General features: G+C 33.8%; 2 protein-coding genes and 2 non-coding genes across 4 annotated transcripts; 2 read left to right on the plus strand and 2 right to left on the minus strand.

The window, feature by feature from the left end:
* The first annotated feature begins 1,659 nt into the window (after positions 1-1,659).
* On the plus strand, positions 1,660-1,762 carry LOC112798971 (U6 spliceosomal RNA). The gene has a single exon (XR_003200563.1). It is a non-coding gene; the product is annotated as a U6 spliceosomal RNA (small nuclear RNA).
* A 522-nt stretch (positions 1,763-2,284) lies between these two features.
* Positions 2,285-4,766, minus strand: LOC112796036 (pentatricopeptide repeat-containing protein At4g16390, chloroplastic). The gene has a single exon (XM_025838285.3). It carries the CDS (start codon positions 4,633-4,635, stop codon positions 2,401-2,403), a length of 2,235 nt encoding a protein of 744 aa, XP_025694070.1. The 5' UTR covers positions 4,636-4,766; the 3' UTR covers positions 2,285-2,400.
* A 534-nt stretch (positions 4,767-5,300) lies between these two features.
* Positions 5,301-5,403, plus strand: LOC112798746 (U6 spliceosomal RNA). The gene has a single exon (XR_003200343.1). It is a non-coding gene; the product is annotated as a U6 spliceosomal RNA (small nuclear RNA).
* Positions 5,404-9,899: 4,496 nt separating this feature from the next.
* On the minus strand, positions 9,900-12,213 carry LOC112794557 (uncharacterized). The gene is made up of 2 exons (XM_025836552.1): positions 9,955-12,213; positions 9,900-9,905 (listed from the first exon to the last, which is right to left on the minus strand). The coding sequence occupies exons 1-2, from the start codon at positions 12,211-12,213 to the stop codon at positions 9,900-9,902; spliced, it is 2,265 nt and encodes a 754-aa protein (XP_025692337.1).
* Between the last annotated feature and the right edge of the window lie 5,499 nt (positions 12,214-17,712).

A 17,712-nucleotide genomic window follows, 5' to 3' on the forward strand; every position in this document is an offset into this window, starting at 1 on the left:
TTAGAAAAAAAATAAATATAAAAAGTTAATACTTGCTTTAATTTAAATTAGTTAGGAGTTTATTTGTCTCTATTCTTTAAATGATTTTTTTTAAAAAAATTTATTCATTATATTAATATTTTTTTAATAAATTATTAAATATATGATATAATAAGTATAAACTAATTATTATACCATATATTCAATAATTTATTAAAAAAATATTAATATAATGAATAAAAATTTTAAAAAAATATTATTTAAAGAATAGGAACAAATAAACTTTTAACCAATTTAAAGTTAGAGACAATTAGATCCATATCCATTTTTGAACCTGTCACGTCAGTATTTTCCGTTCAGAATTGACGGAAAAACACCTATAGAAACCGCGTTGGATCACAGAAGTAAAAGACAGAAACCGAAGTGAGTCATTTTTATGATGAGGAGTCGCGTTGTAATTCTGAGAAATAGACAGGCGTTGGGTTGATAGTTCCTTCTATTATCTCTTGATGAACTAAAAATATCTACTCTAACAATTCGTCTTTTGCGAATTCTACTATTCCTAAAATTTTGCAAAATATTATAGCTTTCAATATTAAAAAATTATACAAATTCTTATCTAATATCTAAAAATATCATTTCAAGAAGTGCTATAAAAGAATTCAAAAAAATTGAGTAGATAACTATAATCAAATATGGGAGTAAAATTTCTCGAAAATTAATGCATTCTGAAAAAAATAAAGAATGTAGTATTTTTTTAAAAAAATTACCTGTTATTAAAGATGATAAATAAGTACAATACTTTTTAATTAATAAAAAATATTAAATATAAACCATAAAACTTTTATTGGATAAACTTCTAACATTTTTTGAAAGATTCATAACACTTAAATTCCTAAAATTTTTAAAATATGAAAAATATTATATTATATTATATTATATTATATTATATATATCAAAATAAATTTTAAATGTCAAATTTATTATCAAATATAATTAAAAAATAATATTTTCATCTTTAAAGTTGTTAATTTTACACTAAGTAAAAAAAAAGTATAATTTTATTTTGTGAATGGTTAAAATCTTAAAAATAAAAAATGAGATTTAAAAAATAAAATTTGCTTCAATTTTTCATACATATTCTAAATATGTTTCCAATAAATTTTAGACTAAATGCATCAATTATTTTTTAAATACAAAACTTCTTTTACTATTTATAAAAAAAATAATGTGTTTAGTTTTATTTTAAGGCTTTTAAATTGTTTAGAAATTTTTTTATTATTTTAATTTTTTAAAAATATTTTTGATAATTTATTCAACTTTTAAACTCCATAAAAAATAAAATAAAATCTCTCCTTTAATTAGTATATTCAAAAAACTTGTTTAAAAGTCACTAAATTTTTGTAGTCCCACACAAGGTAAATTCTTACATATAATGGAGCCCACACAAAAGTAAAAAGTTACTACTGTAGAGGTTCGGTCACCTTCTTCTTCATGTCCCAGCTCCCTCCCTGCAACTGAGTGAAAGAACTCGGTTATGAGCTCATGCAAACTGTGATGGACATGTTAATCGTCCTCCATTTTCATGTTCAGTTTCTCTTCTTGACTCGGTAAAGTTCCACATCGGGTAGTATCACGTCCCTCTGACAGAATATATGGCAGAGGGAGCAAGAAAGGCTTGTCCCTTCGGGGACATCCGATAAAATTGGAACGATACAGAGAAGATTAGCATGGCCCCTGCGCAAGGATGACACGCACAAATCGAGAATGGTCCAAATTTTTTTTTTCTACCCTTCTTTCTTCCTTCCTTGCAAACCCATTATCATGTTTTCGAAGTAACTTTAACACTTTCCTGCTGTCCCCGGTACACTGCCTCAAATTCATGGTTTTATTATCAGGTTCAGTCAGATTCTGGATGCTCTCCTAGCATGGTATATTAACTATAAGTGTTTTCCACTTTCCTGACGAAGATGTTTGTTTATATCTATTCAATCGATTTACATGGCCTGAATTGTTAGAGTAATTATCCATTACTAATTCGTTTTTATTTTGCTGCTGAACGTTTTACTAAACATGCAAATCACAATAGTTATATGTGCAATAGATGATAAAATGTTGGGTAATTTGATTTTGTGAAATTACATGAAAGTGAAACTGAAGTACTTTTCATATCTTTCCTAATTGCCCTAAGCTGTTGTCTTCTTCCGGTTCATGTACAATGACAATGAGGATAAAATGGTTAAAGACCTTGATTATAAATTTATAATGCATGTTCATGAATATTGCAGTAATAACAGCATCCATGTACTCTATATAAGACCTTCAAAATTTATTAATACGAAAAATAATTTACTCTTTATTAAACGAATACAACGTTTCTGCAAAATGAATCAGAAAATGCATAACTACATTGTACATCTCCTAAACATTATTAACGGTGACAGGCCATTGTTCATTTGTTTGAGTCAGGGAGTTTGAAGTGGAGATTGATTCGGTTGAACCCTTAGACTCCAGCCATGACTTGGCTTCCGTGGTGGTGGTCAAAAGCCAGCCAGCCTTGTTTGGATGCTCATGGAATGGAGCATTGAGCTCGTTCAAACGTGATTCAAGGACACTAAACAGACCTTTGTCTGAAGGCTTGTACTTCCTCTGCCCAGTATTAATTCCAAGCAATGGTGGAAGGTCCTCCCCGCATTCAAAGGCCTTCGACAAGTCGTTCATCCAAGCACGTAACGCAGTAAGACCAGCTCCAACCGAGAGTCTCTTCAGGTGCAACGACCACTGAATTTGAGACCTGACCTGTACATCAACATATATCTCAAGTTTCAGCCCCAAGTCTAGAAGGTCATGTGCTCTGCCATTTGCATTCAGCTTCACACAAAGATCAATGAGAGAATTGCATAAGGGCATTTTCGCTTCAGCATCAACTGAACTAAGAAGCTCTGATACTTCCTTTATAAAAGAATCTCCATCATCTTCCTGTTCTTCCACCAAATATCTAACCACAGACCCAAGTTTTGCATTACCCTTCTCAACACTATCTGTCAGCATACCCATCTCTTTATTTGGTGTTTGAGCCATAACATTCAGAAGACAACAACAGAAGCGGTCATCCGGAACCATCCCCAAATCCAAGAGTTGATTACATATCTTCACTACATCATCAGTTCGCTTGGCTTTTCCATAGCACTGGACCATCGATGTCAGAACACGGATAGTAGGCTCAATTCCGGATTCAATCATCTCATTCAACATTGCCTCTGCCTCTGAAACTTTGCCATGGCACGAATACAAGGTGATCATGGATGAATAGGTCCAACTGTCAGGCTGGCAAGTCCCAGAACTCTTCATGTCCTTGAAAATCCTAACACCTTCATCAACACGGTGAACATCAGCACACATCGCCAAAAGTACATTATAAAGAATTGAACTCATCTCAATTTCCTTCTCCTTCATTTCCTTATAAACACTTAGAGCATCATCACTAAATTGTGCTCTGACATAAACCCTTATAAGAGATGCATAGGTTACCAAATCTGGTGAGAACCCATTACTTATCATCTCTGAATATATAGCCTTGGCTTGCCGGGGTCTCCTAGCTTTCCTCATGGCCTCCAACAGCGTGTTATACAATGCCATGTTAGGCCTCACACCAAGTTCCTTCATTTCTTGGTACACACTCAAGCATCCATCATAGTTTCCGGACACTCCAATCATCTTAATCAATGCCGAGAATGCCACGGCATCAAGGCGCCACTTCTCCTCCTTCGCTCGATCATATAGCTTCAGGGCCATGTCAGCATTACCAGTGCGCGCATAAGCATATACCATAGCCGACGAGGTAATTCCGTCTGGCTCGCATCCAAAGCCTGGCATCTTCTCAAACCACTCGACAGCCTTATCAGGCAAAGCACACATCCTGGCACAGTTTATCAAAGTGGAGAATGTAATGTTATTAGGCTGCATCCCTCTCTGAAGCATTTCATCAAACAGCTTCTCCGCAGCTTGGAAATCCATGGATTTCCTACACACCTTGAGGGTAACGTTATAGAGAATCAATTCGGTGTCTTTAGAGGGTTTAATCTTGTCCCTGAAGTGTCTCATTACAAGAGGCGCTGTGTTAGAATTCTCCATCTTATTAAGAACAAAGACCGCATCACGTTCAAGAACAGTGTCCCCGAAAGAAGCAAGGATCGTAGAAACTTGTTCGGAAGTGGGGTCGCAGGAATCGAGAGATTGGGCGAACTTGACAAGGGAGACGTACCTAGAGGAGTTGGATTTGCGGCGGAGGCGTTTGGCTAAGGGGTTGTTGGGGTTAACCCAGATGCGGGGTTTGGAGGAAGACGAGGGTGCTTCTTGTTCTGGGTGTTGGTGTTGTTGTAAGGAGACATGAATAAGCGGAAGGGAGGTTTTGGGTTTGGTGGTTGGAGAAGGGGAGATGCGGGAATAGGTTTGAGAACAGCGATGTTGATGGGAGAGAGGGGAAGGGGAAGAACAACAGAGGCGCGAAGCCATGTTTGGGTGTGTTCTGTCTTCTGTGTTGGACAGTGACTGAAAGCTATTTTCATGTTTTGATTTCAAAGTTCCACATCGTGTATCATCAAATGATTCTGACACACAGAATATGGTATTTGCATGGAAAAGAATAATGAACATGGACTCTAATTCTTACATAAAGGCTAGTTTTATTTCTTTGCATGTTATGAGTCCTCTTTCCTCCTCTTCCACTTATCGTCCGTAGAATTAAGATTTGGCATTACAATAAAAAACTTGATAATATAATCTAGCATCTCAGCAAAAAACCTTGGTGAAATATTATCCATCGTGGACTGGTTTTCCTTGATAGATGATGTTCATATGCTGGCAAGGCTTTGGTTTTTATTTCTTCCAACTTATAAATGAGGTATGATTCAAATGTATCCTTTCTTGGTAGAGCCTTAATAATGGGAAGATCTATTAGAAATATACACATGTTCCCTAGCTACAATGTTCTCTTCTCATTCTTCTAATTCATAGATATGGAGATTGATGTAAAATGATTTCATAAATATTGAAATTATATCAAAATGTTTGATACATTCTGGCTAGCAAATCATCTGCTTCTGAGAGAAAGGTGATGCCTCTGGTTCTCCATTATTTGGTTTCATGAAGGTGATTCCAATTATTTTCAGCTGAGTGGAAGGTAGAACTTGACCCAAAAATGTATGATATCCTCCTTATTTTGTGCTGTGGGTTTCAAAAGAAGCTCTTTTAGAAGTACCACATCGAGTAGTATTACGTCCCTCTGACAGAATATATGGCAGAGGGAGCATAGAAGGCTTGTCCCTTCGGGGACATCTGATAAAATTGGAACGATACAGAGAAGATTAGCATGGCCCCTGCGCAAGGATGACACGCACAAATCGAGAAATGGTCCAAATTTTTTTTTCCCCTCCATCCTCTTCATGTTCATGTATGTAAATTGCTTCATATGTTTATATTGGATACTGCAGAATATTTATAGTTCTGCTTAGAAAATTCATTGGGTTCATATACATTTAAAAAATGCAAGGGTTCTTGCTCTTCATGTAATCATGTTCATGTATGTAAATTGCTTCATATGTTGGAATATTGGATGCTGAATATTTATGCTTAGAAATATTGTGCAGAATACTCAGCTAAGAGAATATAGTCTAGAGTTGGTTGTTGATCCACATTTATATGCTTCTTTTCTATTTGTAGTCTTCTTGTTCTTTATATATGTAAATTTTACTCAGTTTGAAGATTTTCTCACTGCAAATCAAGAATGTGGTTAGATAAGATACAATGGTAACAAGATCTACTGATCTACACACATTTACCAGAAATTTTGCAGAGGATACAAATTTTCTATCAGAGAATCAAATTTTGATAAAAATTGCTGACGTAAGATTTTTTTTCTTTTTCCAAGTTGGTATTGTTGGTTAAACTAACCCACACTTAATCAATTAACCCTTGTCATTGCAGCCATGCCCATTTAGTTTTCTTCTGATTTGGTGCTTCAGTTTATAAGTACTACTTTTTTTATACTAGCCTATCACATAAGGTCAAACTAACCAAGCATAATTATCTACTAGGTAGGTAAGAAATAAATGAGAGAAAGATTTGTTTGTATTCTACACATATATAATTCAATTATACTTATTCACAAAACTCAGTTACTAAAATCAACTATTAATATAAAATATTTATTAGAATACAAAATATACATTAAAAATAGATTAGATGATACATGTATTTATACACAAATACGTCCTGATTGATTTTAGTTAGATTTAATTACTCTATTGGTTCTTATAGTTTCGCAAAATTTTCAATTAGATCTCTATACTTTTTTTTTCTTTTATTTTAAGTAGGTTCCTGTACCATTTTTTTTCATTTAGGTCCCTGTTGATAGTAACTAACTTAATTTTATAGGAATCCAACTAAAAAAAATTCGTTCAGGGACCCAAATAAAAGAAAAAATAAATATAGGGACTCAATTAAAAAAAAATTAGTGCAAGAACTCAATTAAAAAGAAAAAAAGTACGGAGACCTAACTAAAATTTTTATGAAATTATAAGAACTAACAGAGTAATTAAATCTTTTAGTTATTAATTTTAATGTATACATAACATTTTTTTATATGATTTATGTGACCATTGCTAAAATTATGTAAGTTCCTAAAATGAAGATTTTACATAAAATCAAAAGAATGAATTTAAAAAAAAATTATAATATGAGTTGAAATGTAAAATATTAACATCATGCGGAATTTTTTTACACTATCTAAGATTTAAAGTGTGAATTGTATGTAGACATACACAGATATTCTATATAAAGAAATTATTTATTTTAAAAATTTAAATTATTATTTATCAAATAAAAATATATACATAATTATATATCAAATTAATTAAAAATTAAAATGTTCAACTTAAACTTTTGATTCGATTCCTCTAATTATATGGATCTAGCACGAGTTACGCGACGGTGCCGACACATACATTAGGATCTGCAAACGTAGTTTGACCAATAATATCATATATATATGGTGTTTATGATTACAAGTATTTATTTTCCAAATATACTACTTAATCGATTTCAACATCTATCATCTATGCAAAAGCATGTGATGCAACAGAAGCAAGGAGACAAATTTTTGTGCCATCGTAACTTCGAAATAATACTACCGAATCATTTCATTATATATTATATTTACATATCATTAGAAATCAATGACTTCGTCATCGTATTAAATTAATTCATATACAGCATTATTATTTCCCCTTTGGCCCATGTTATGTATTATATATTTTTCAAGTTAACCATCTGTATATGTTTGGTTTCTTTTCCAAATTGACAAAAAGCTATCCCTTTTGGGGGGTTGAAAGTTGAAACGTATTCTAATGTCTAAACGAAAGTATATATAAAGGCTGCTACTAACAAAGGAAGAAGAAATTGAATCAGATAAACTTTAGTGGATGCTAGCTAAACATATATAGTGTTGATTGAATTGCATTAAATTATGTGAAATAATCAAATGGTAACGCATAAAACTAGAACTGTAGAAGTCTAGAATTTTTTTTTTCTGATTTATTATGGTATTTCTCGACTCGACAGATTAAAAATTAATTCGCTGCGGATCTGAGCTCCATTTAAGGATTTGTTATTGGCCAATGAATTTTTTTATGCACAAGGCAAAATTCGAACTCCCAACACTTATTTAAGCGGACGAGTAAACTGACCACTCGCCCAACTCAAATTGAATAGAAGTCTAGAATTATCTTTAGTTGAAAGCAACCTTTCTCATCTCGATGGAGATTGGTCACATCCCTTTCCCTTCTAACATAAGGAACAAACATTTTCCTCTTACATAATATATTACTTTTCAAACACCGTTTGTTTCAAGAGGCAAACCACAGCTATTGTCGGTAGAATCACTCCTCTTCTAGTTAGCTATTCAACTTCAACTTTGGTAGATTTGAGTCATGGTTCATTTCCAATTTCTACCATTATATTATTATACATTTTAACCATATGTGTAACCTGAGCAATGTAGGTGGGGTTGGCCACTTGGCTTGGAAAAAGATGGTGAAGGTTTAAACCTATACTTTTTATATAATATTTAAGTATTTTTATTTATTAGATTTTTTTATTATATATAATTTTTAAATTTTTTATTTTACTTACTTTTTTATTTATTTTGTTTTTTTATTTTTAAAATTATCAGATTTTTTAATAGATTTTAAATCAAATCAAATTTCACAACACATCAGACTTAATTAATATTTATTAAATAATTTATAAAAAACTAAATTAAATTTAGATAATTAGGCTTTATTATAGATGTGATCTATTAAGAATAAAACTTGACTTAGCTCCATCAGTTTTCATCCGTAAAATGTAAACATTTTTTTTGCATGTACCTCTATTAGACATTTTTTTTTTTAAAAAGGATGACTTATTTTTTTTGGATTTTTAAAAATAAATATTCCTCCAAATAAGATTTTTGAACTTTAATTTTTAGAATATAAAATTTTTTTTTGCATTAAGGATAAGTTCGCCGCACCCCGACGAACTTTAGGTTGAGTTTCTAAAATAAAAGTATGGCTGCTGGAGAACAGAGTTCAGAACCACAATCTTATTCTCCACTTTTGTTTTCATTCTTGACATTTTTTTCTCTACAATGTCAATAAATCCATTGTTATCCATTCAATATGATGCTGAAATAGTGTATGATGAAGAAGGTTCTATCATTTTTAAGTCTAGGCAACCGATAATTATCTATATGACACCAGAAGTCAACAGTCTAACAACGTTGAAGAATTTGATATTGCATTCCGTCGGACAGCAACAGACGAAAAGGGTGAAAAGAATTTACTACAGATATCGGACCGAAGTAGAAGATAATTTGTTTTATAAAAGGTATATCACAGTTGTCTTGGCTCTGTTGTTAGTATATTTATTAGACCACGGTTGTGAGAAATATTTCTGTTATTTTGAATTAGGTATCGGTTACGTGACGACGAGGACGTACGTCTTATAAGGTCGTGGCACAATCGATGGACAAATGATCATCTGTTGGAATTATTCGTGTTCCTCATTGAGTTAGGTGGACGAGAATCATCTGCAGATACTGTCGATGATAGTCCGTTGAGTAGAGCTGTTAGACGAAATATTAGAAGGATGATGGTCGATCTAAATATGCCACCTGAAGGTAGTCAATAGAGGTCTAATGTTGAAGTTTGTAATGCTGACATGTTGAAAGTCATGAGGATTTTGCTATCAGGGATCCGATGATGGATCAGTATGAAGTTAACTCCGATGATGGAGACGATGCTGATGATGAACCAACAGAAATTTCTGATGATGGTGACGAGAAAGAAGAGATGAACTACTATGGTGACACACAAATTGCTCTAACACACCTTGCCATTTTTTGACCTTATGTCCAGCCGAATCACTTCTCTAGGTTGAATCTCGATGCAATGACTTCGGATTGGTCGTTTATCCAGGAGGCCCCGAAGAGGATACAAGCAATAAGTTCGAGGTTGGACAACAATTTCAGAACAAGGAAGAAGTCATGTTAGCAGTTAAGAGGTACAGCATCAGGCAGGGACGGATCCAGGAATGTTATCATGGGGGGCCAATAATATATATAATATAAAAAAATATATGCAAATAAATTATAATGTAAGATGCATTACAAAAATATACTGATAGAGAATATATATTTAAAATACAAAAAAGGTGTACTTTTTACTAACGAAGTGGTACACGTCGATTCTTCATATCATAAAATTCATCGATAATAGAATCTGTGTCAAATCTTTCAGCAATCTTCTTCTCAATGTAAATCAAAAGACAATTAGCAAGCAATTCATCTTCCATTTTGTTTCTGAGTCTATTCTTCACAATATTCATAGCTGAAAAAGATCTCTCAATTGTAGCAGTTAAAACAGGGAGAGTTAATACCAAGCGAATCAAACAATCAATCAAAGGATATGTTAAAGACTTTCCTGTCTTCGTTAATCCTTGACATAACTCCGAAATTGTGCACAAGTTAGTTAATTCAACATGATTAGGAACATCAAGTTTATAATGTTGAGCTTGCATTCTAATGTGAAATTTCTCTTGGTCACTGAAGTCACCTGGATAAAACTGTTCTACTAATTCACATACTTTGTTGACACTGAAGAACTTATAATTATCTCTGAGATCTAAAGTTGAACTTAAAGTAAGCAATTCCACCATATTATCATTGAATCTTCCATTAAGCTCTTGCAATTGTGTATCAATTACAGCCAGAAATAAATTAACACGGTAATGATGCTCTACTGAAATTTGATCAACAATTTTGCGAGTCCGGCCTCTTCTAGGAATATGCAATGCATTCATATTAAGAACTTCAACTTCATGTTTCTCACAAAATAATATAACATCTTTAATGAAAGCCTCCCAACTTGATTCTCTCATTCTTTGGATTAAAGTCTTCGTAGTAGAAACCAGAGTTAAAGCATTCAATATGTCTTGATTTTTTTGTTGCAAAGCTTGACAAAGATCATGACTAACTTCTAAAATATTTCTCATCAAATACAAAACAAAGACAAATTCAAAGGATGTGATAGCATCATAAGCAGCACTAGCATCACCACGAGTGGAGAAATTACCTTCTTCGGTGCTTTTTTCAAGAACTTCACAAGTAGCATCAAACATGCATAACAAGCTACGTATAGAATTCAAATGAGACCCCCATCTAGTATCTCCAGCTCTTTGCAAAGTACCAATTTGATTAAGTCCACTACCTGTCACAATTTGATCATTGGCAATTAAGTTTGCAACATTATTTGCTTGAGCAACCCTTAACTGATCATGGCGTTTAGGAGAAACAGTCACAACATTCACAATTAGTGTAAGTTTTGAAAAGAATTGATGAACATAACAAACTTCTTTGGCTGCAGAAACAAGTGCTAATTGTAATCGATGAGCAAGACAATGAATGTAATAAGCAAAAGGGCAATCTTTCAAAAATAGAGCATGCAATCCATTCCATTCACCACGCATATTACTAGCTCCATCGTACCCTTGTCCCCTAAGATTTTGGATATCAAGATTATGACGAGAAAGAACTGATGAAATTTCTGTTTTCAATGTCAAAGAACATGTATCAGAAACATGTATAAGATCAAAAAATCTTTCTTGAACACAACCGTGCTTGTCTACAAATCTCAAAACCACAGACATTTGTTCTCGCTTTGACTCATCTCTTGCTTCATCAATAATTATACAAAATTTAGAATCACCAATTTCTTCTCGAATTGTTGCACGCACTTTTCTAGCAAAGATATGCAATATATCTTTTTGAACACTGGGAGATATATATTGAGCATTTCCAAGAGCATTTTCAAGGACAACATTATGAACATTCTGATTGCAGGAAGCTAAAAGCTTAATTAACTCAATAAAATTCCCCCTATTCAAAGATCCAGGACTTTCATCATCACCTCTAAATGCACATGCTTGAAATGCAAGCCATCGAGTAGCATTAATAGATGTCTTCAACCTTAAACGGTTATTTGCAATAGTTTCATCACTATGCCTATCAAGAACTTTGTTTATATGCTTAGATTGAGCCATCAAATCATCACAAGATTTCACACATAAATTATAGGGAGAATTAGGAATAGAACCCTCATAACATACAAATGCACAATTTACCACATTGTTTACTTTCTTCCAGTTACTAAATCCTAACTCTGAAAATGCATTTTTTCCATCATTGCGAGCACCATAATGTTTACCAAACAAGTAGCAAGGCAAACAATAAGCAGCATCTTTTTCTGGTGAATATTCTAACCAACTTGGAATTTTCTTAAACCAAGAAGATTGAAAATATCGACGGTGATTGTTATTACCAGAAGCTGGATAGCTAATATTTGTTGGTTGGTATGGCCCAGCTATTATGTATGCTCTACGAATCTTATCACGTTCATTGACATTATACTGCCAAATTGGACGTCGCTTTCCTGGATCCCTTTCTAGTAAAGAGATATCAACATCTCTTTCTAATCTTGGTACTTTAGTTTCATGTTGATATGTATTTTGAGTAAGATTAGAGAGCTCACTTACTTGACCTTCTTGTGAAATAGGATTAGAGGGTTGGCTTGTTTGAACTCCAACATTATCAGTAACTTTTCTCTTAAAAATTGCATCAATTTTACTTTGCTTTTTCATTATAAAATGTTCTAATTTCTTTTTACCTGAAAAAAAAAGAACTCAAATAATTATATACTTACATGAATAAACAAAGTCTAAATATATTTTATTAATTAAATATCAATAATAATAATTTTTTCACTAAATCACTATCAATTTTATTAAAAAATAAAATAAAAAAATAAGAAAGAATAAATCTTAAAAATAGGTCAATAATTTGTCTATGTAAATACAAAAGAATAAAATTAAATTATTCCATAATAAAGCAATGTACTTTATTAATTAATAATTTTATGTAATTATATAAAAGAATTGAAAAATAAAATAAATACCTTATTCACTGGCAATGGCAGTATGACCAAGTGAGGACTGAGGACGCCGTCGCCGCGTGTTAGGAAACAAAAGGATTAAAAAAGAATAGGAAAGGTGAAGATACAACATTAGTTTTAGGGATTTTTTTAAATTTTAATGTTTTTTTTGTATTAGGTTGGGTTTTTAACTAGTGACTATTATTTTTTTTTTTTAAAAAGCTGGGGGGCCCAGGCCTCTACTTGCCTCCCCATGTATCCGTCCCTGGCATCAGGAGGGGTGCGGAGTATAAAATAGTAGAGAGTGACCAGTTGAGGTATAATGTATAGTGTATCCAGTTTGGGACCAGTTGTTCTTGGAGCATACTCATATTATATCGCCGAAAGCAAGAAAAACGGGAGGTTAGGAGATACACTGGTCCTCATACTTGCATGCAAACATCGATGGAGTAGGACTATCGTAAGTTGGATTCAAAGGTAATTGCTCAACATATTTTCACAATGGTCAAAGCAGATCCAACAATCAGCATCAAGATTCTGCAAGGAAGTGTGGAGAATCACTTCGGTTATAAGGCGTCCTATAGAAAGGTTTGACTTGCAAAACAGAGAGTTATTGCTAGAATATATGGCGATTAGGAGGAGTCATACAACGAGCTTCCTCGTTGGTTATTCGCTATGCAAATGTACTTACCCAATAAGTTTCATTTCATTGTGGTTATTAAGTATACAAAAACTGCTACAATCTATATATGCTAACTGTTGATGGGTTTTTAGGTACTTGGGTGCAACTTGTGACATAGCCTTGGCCTGATTCAATCGATATTGTCATGTTTCATCGGGTTTTTTGGACTTTTTCACCGTGTGTTGAGGCTTTCAGGCATTGCAAACCACTAATTTCCATGAATGGCACCCACTTATATGGTAAATATGGTGAGACGTTGTTGATGGCCATTGCTCAAGATTGCAATGCAAACATTTTATCTATTGCATTTGTCGTTGTTGAGAGTGAGACGAAGAAGGTTTGGTCGTTCTTTCTTTCGTATCTGCTATTGCATGTGACACTACAACCCGATGTTCATGATGCTGATCCCATTCAGGGTACGCCTGTAATGCCTAAGCCTTTGCTCGCCTCTGGCATTGTCTGGGGTAGTACTCAACCCACCTATAATATCGCAAATGATGCCACATTATTGCTCAATTTCATTAACTAATTAATGAATTTAACAAAGGGTTCTTACAAAAACAGATAATTCCTCTCAACCAACGAAAATTGATGAATATCAAATCCATCGAACCGTAGTAGCGAAATGTGGTGATAGGCCCATGACAGCAGCAAGCTGACACAATGATGATTGGATTTTTGACGGTTTAGAATTTCACTAATGAAATCTCGTTGTAAAGTATAGTTTCTAAACCAAACAATAATCCTTTCATACAAAAAGTTGTTTGTCACTAGTACAAACCCCTAAAATTTATAAACCGAAGTATTGGACCTCGGGTCATTCTCCCTAGGAATTACAATAAAGTGTCTTGTTATTGGTTTGAGTCGTTTTGGGGTTTTGATAAGAGGCATGAAAGTAAATGGCAATGAAAATAAACTAACAACTATAAAAGGCTCTTGATAAGGTATGAAAATTAGAAGTCTTATCCTAGTTATCCTCTTCAATTGTGATGAGAATTGTTCATTGCTCCCACTTAGTTAACCTCTAACCATGGAGGAAAGTCAAGTGGATGAATCAATTTGATTCCTCAAGTCCTAATCAACTCCTAAAGGAATGACTAGCTTTAGAGGCATTCAAATCAATTAGCAACTTCTAATTATCAATCAACAAATGAATTAGATAACTCAAGAGTCACTAATTACTCTACCTAGGCCAAGAAGAACAAAACCTACACTAAAATCCAACCAAGCATTTCATCAAACACTTGGAAGGCACATAAGAAAAGCATAGTAAATTGAGAACAAAAATAGAATCTAACAACAATTATTGCAAAGAATTAACAACAACAATCAAGGAAATCACAATTATCATGAATTACCTCAAATTGCATTATTGAAAGAGGAAATAAAAGAACAACAATCTATCCAAAACAAAATGAAGAATTACAATTATTAAAGCACATAACTAGAAAGAGGAAGAGGAGAAGATTAAGAATTGGCAAAGAAAAAGTGAATCAAAGCATGAATTAAACCTAGATCTAAGAAGAGAGATTAACCTAAACCTAATCCTAATTCTAGAGAGAAGTGAGAGCTTCTCTCTCTAAAACTAATCCTAATTATGCTATATGATTCCTTCATTCAATAATGATGCCTTCCCCTCAATCCTTGATCCTTTTATTCCTTCCTATCAGCAATTGGCGCCAAAAATGGGTTTAGAAACCCTCTCAAATCGCCAGGCACGTGTTGCTTTAATGAAGTCATGTGCGGTCATCGACGCGTGCGCGCACGGTACGCGTGCGCGTCCCTGGCCGATTCTGCAATGTGCGCGCGAGCGCCTTGTGCGCGTGCGCGTGCTTGGCCGAGATCAATTCTTTTGTCTTTTGTGCTTCTCTCCACTTGCATGCTTCCTTCTTTGCTCCTTTGATCCATGCCTAGCCTATTTCAATCCTGGAATTACTAGCAAACACATCAAGGCATCTTATGGAATCAAGGAGAAATTAGAATTCATCAAAATAAGGCTTAAAAATCATGTTTTTACACTTAAGCACAAATATGGGAGAGATAACAAAACCATGCTAATTCATAGGCTAAATGTGACAAAAGGTTATCAAAACACTCTAAATTCAATACAAGATAAACCCTAATTGCGCTGACCATGTTCCGTGGCACAGCACATCTGGCGGTACAGCCATGCCAGCACAGCCGATCCCCATGATAACCCGCCACATGTGTCAAGGTCCTCTAGGAGAGGGAGCCACCTGATGTGTACCCGAGAGTCAAATGCATCTGGGATTAAGATACCCCCGATCAACTGCATGATATACCCTTTCGTGTACCTCAACAGGTGCACCTCAGCGGCGTCCTGCTCCAGCTCTCCGCATACCGTATTATGGAACCATGTGAGCTTGACAGTCCACTTGGTCTGTGACTGTTTGTCATCTGGGTCAAGAACAGCACCCAGTAGCTGCTGGCAGAAGTCCTCAATAGACCGTCCCTGATGGTGCTACTCCTAACCACCTATGTATCCACTAATAGGACCACCGTCGATCTTGAGTCCCAACTGGTAGGTCACGTCCTGCAGAGTGATAGTCATCTCCCCGCTTGGTAGATAAAACGTGTGGGACTCAGGTCTCCACCTCTCTATCAATGCCGAGGCCAATGGCTAGTCTTGCTTGAATTCAAACATATGTGCCAGTACTCAAACCCGTCTCGTCTGAGATATGGCCTAATTTACTCCGACAGCCGTCTCACCAAATTCGTTTGGTACGCAAGATCCAAGTCGCCTACCAAACAGAAATAAAAAATAAAAATAAAAAAGACAGTGAACACATAAAATAATAAATTTACTGTTTATTAATTACAATAAAATAAACAAGAGTGATAAAAGTGTACCACTCGATCAAATCCGCTAACAATGTGCTCAGCCTGATCCAATTTGTAAAGCGTATCCTCGTAACCCAATAACTGCTGCTCCATCTAACCACACTCTAATAAAATAAATTAACATATACTAAACTCAGTTCCTTTCACATCAACTAAATTCTTAAAAGACATATTTAAACCAACAAATTATCTACATCACTTCTTAATCAGTTTATAAACTTACTAATTAAAATTTAACCTAATTACATGAGGCCGTCAACTAACTCTATAAACATACTAATCAATAACTAACTGAACCCTAAATTTTACTAATCATGTTTCTTTCTAATCTAACTTAACTAATTATTTCTCTAATTGCTTTCTAATTCATAACTTAAACTAACTATTCTGACTAAACTAATTAACAATTGACTAATAACTTATATTAATTAACATGTTATAAACAATAAACAGCAATTATACTTGAAAACAATAACATAAAAAACCTAACTAACATGTTATATACTCTAACTAACATGTAAACATTGAACAGTAACTCTAAATAACATTTAGATAGTAACTCTAATTAACATGCAAACACTAAACAGTAACTATAACTAACATGAAAACAGTAACTCTAACTCTAACTAACATATTATTTACTGACCTAAAACTGACAATAACATGGATAACAAACTTCACAGACCTCGAAAGACATAAAATTTCGTACAGAAGAATCTGACTATCACAGGTGAAGGAGGAACAAAGTAAGTTTGGAGGAGAGATTTGGAAGGAAAGTAACAAATAAGAATGGCCCCACGTTTATATACTCTGTCGAGCTCAACCTAAAGTTTGTCGGGGATACGATGAACTCTATAAAAATTATAGAGTTCGTCGAGAGTAAGGCGAACTTGCTTTTAATGCAAAAAAAAAATCGTATTATAGAAATTAAAATTTGAAAATTTTGTTTGAAAAAAATATTTATTTACTTTTATTTTATTTAAAAAATTTTTCCTATTTTTTATGAGTACATAATTGGATAATCTCAATCACTCACATGTAAACATATAATCTATCTTTAAGAACTATTTGAAAGTGGGACAAGATGTGAGTCATATATATCTCTTTGTATTGGCTAATTTGGTAATGTAGGTTCATGGATCTAATGACGAGGTGATGAAGCCAAAACAGTGGTTATAGAAAAGAAGAGAATCATGGTTGTCAATTTGTCTTTGTCTACATATTATACGTTATGCCATTATAACCACTAAAGTCTAAAGCACATATGACTCAGTGAGTAGCCATTATCCAACGCTTGTTCAAATTTGTCGACCCAACAATACAATGTGTGATGTGATCATTTTTTGTTGGCTGCTTCCTAACTAAACATTCTCATTTCTCAAGCAAGCATGTATATACATACAACAAACTCTGGCTTCCATAGCCACCTGATCTAGTTACTAGGCCCCTCCTTGTGACTTCAACTTTTTTAGTGCACGAAAAAGACCAAAACATAATTAAATCATGTACGTATGGGAAAAGGGTTAACCTTAATTCCTTCGGCTATAGTAGTGACATCAAATTAAAGAACTTAATAAATAAGATAATCTCCCTTAACGTCATATTTGGACACTAGCTTTTCAGATACTATTAATTACCACATCATTCAGATATCAACACATAAAT

This window comes from Arachis hypogaea, chromosome 4 (assembly GCF_003086295.3).
Source record: "Arachis hypogaea cultivar Tifrunner chromosome 4, arahy.Tifrunner.gnm2.J5K5, whole genome shotgun sequence".
NCBI classification, from domain to species: Eukaryota; Viridiplantae; Streptophyta; class Magnoliopsida; order Fabales; family Fabaceae; genus Arachis; species Arachis hypogaea.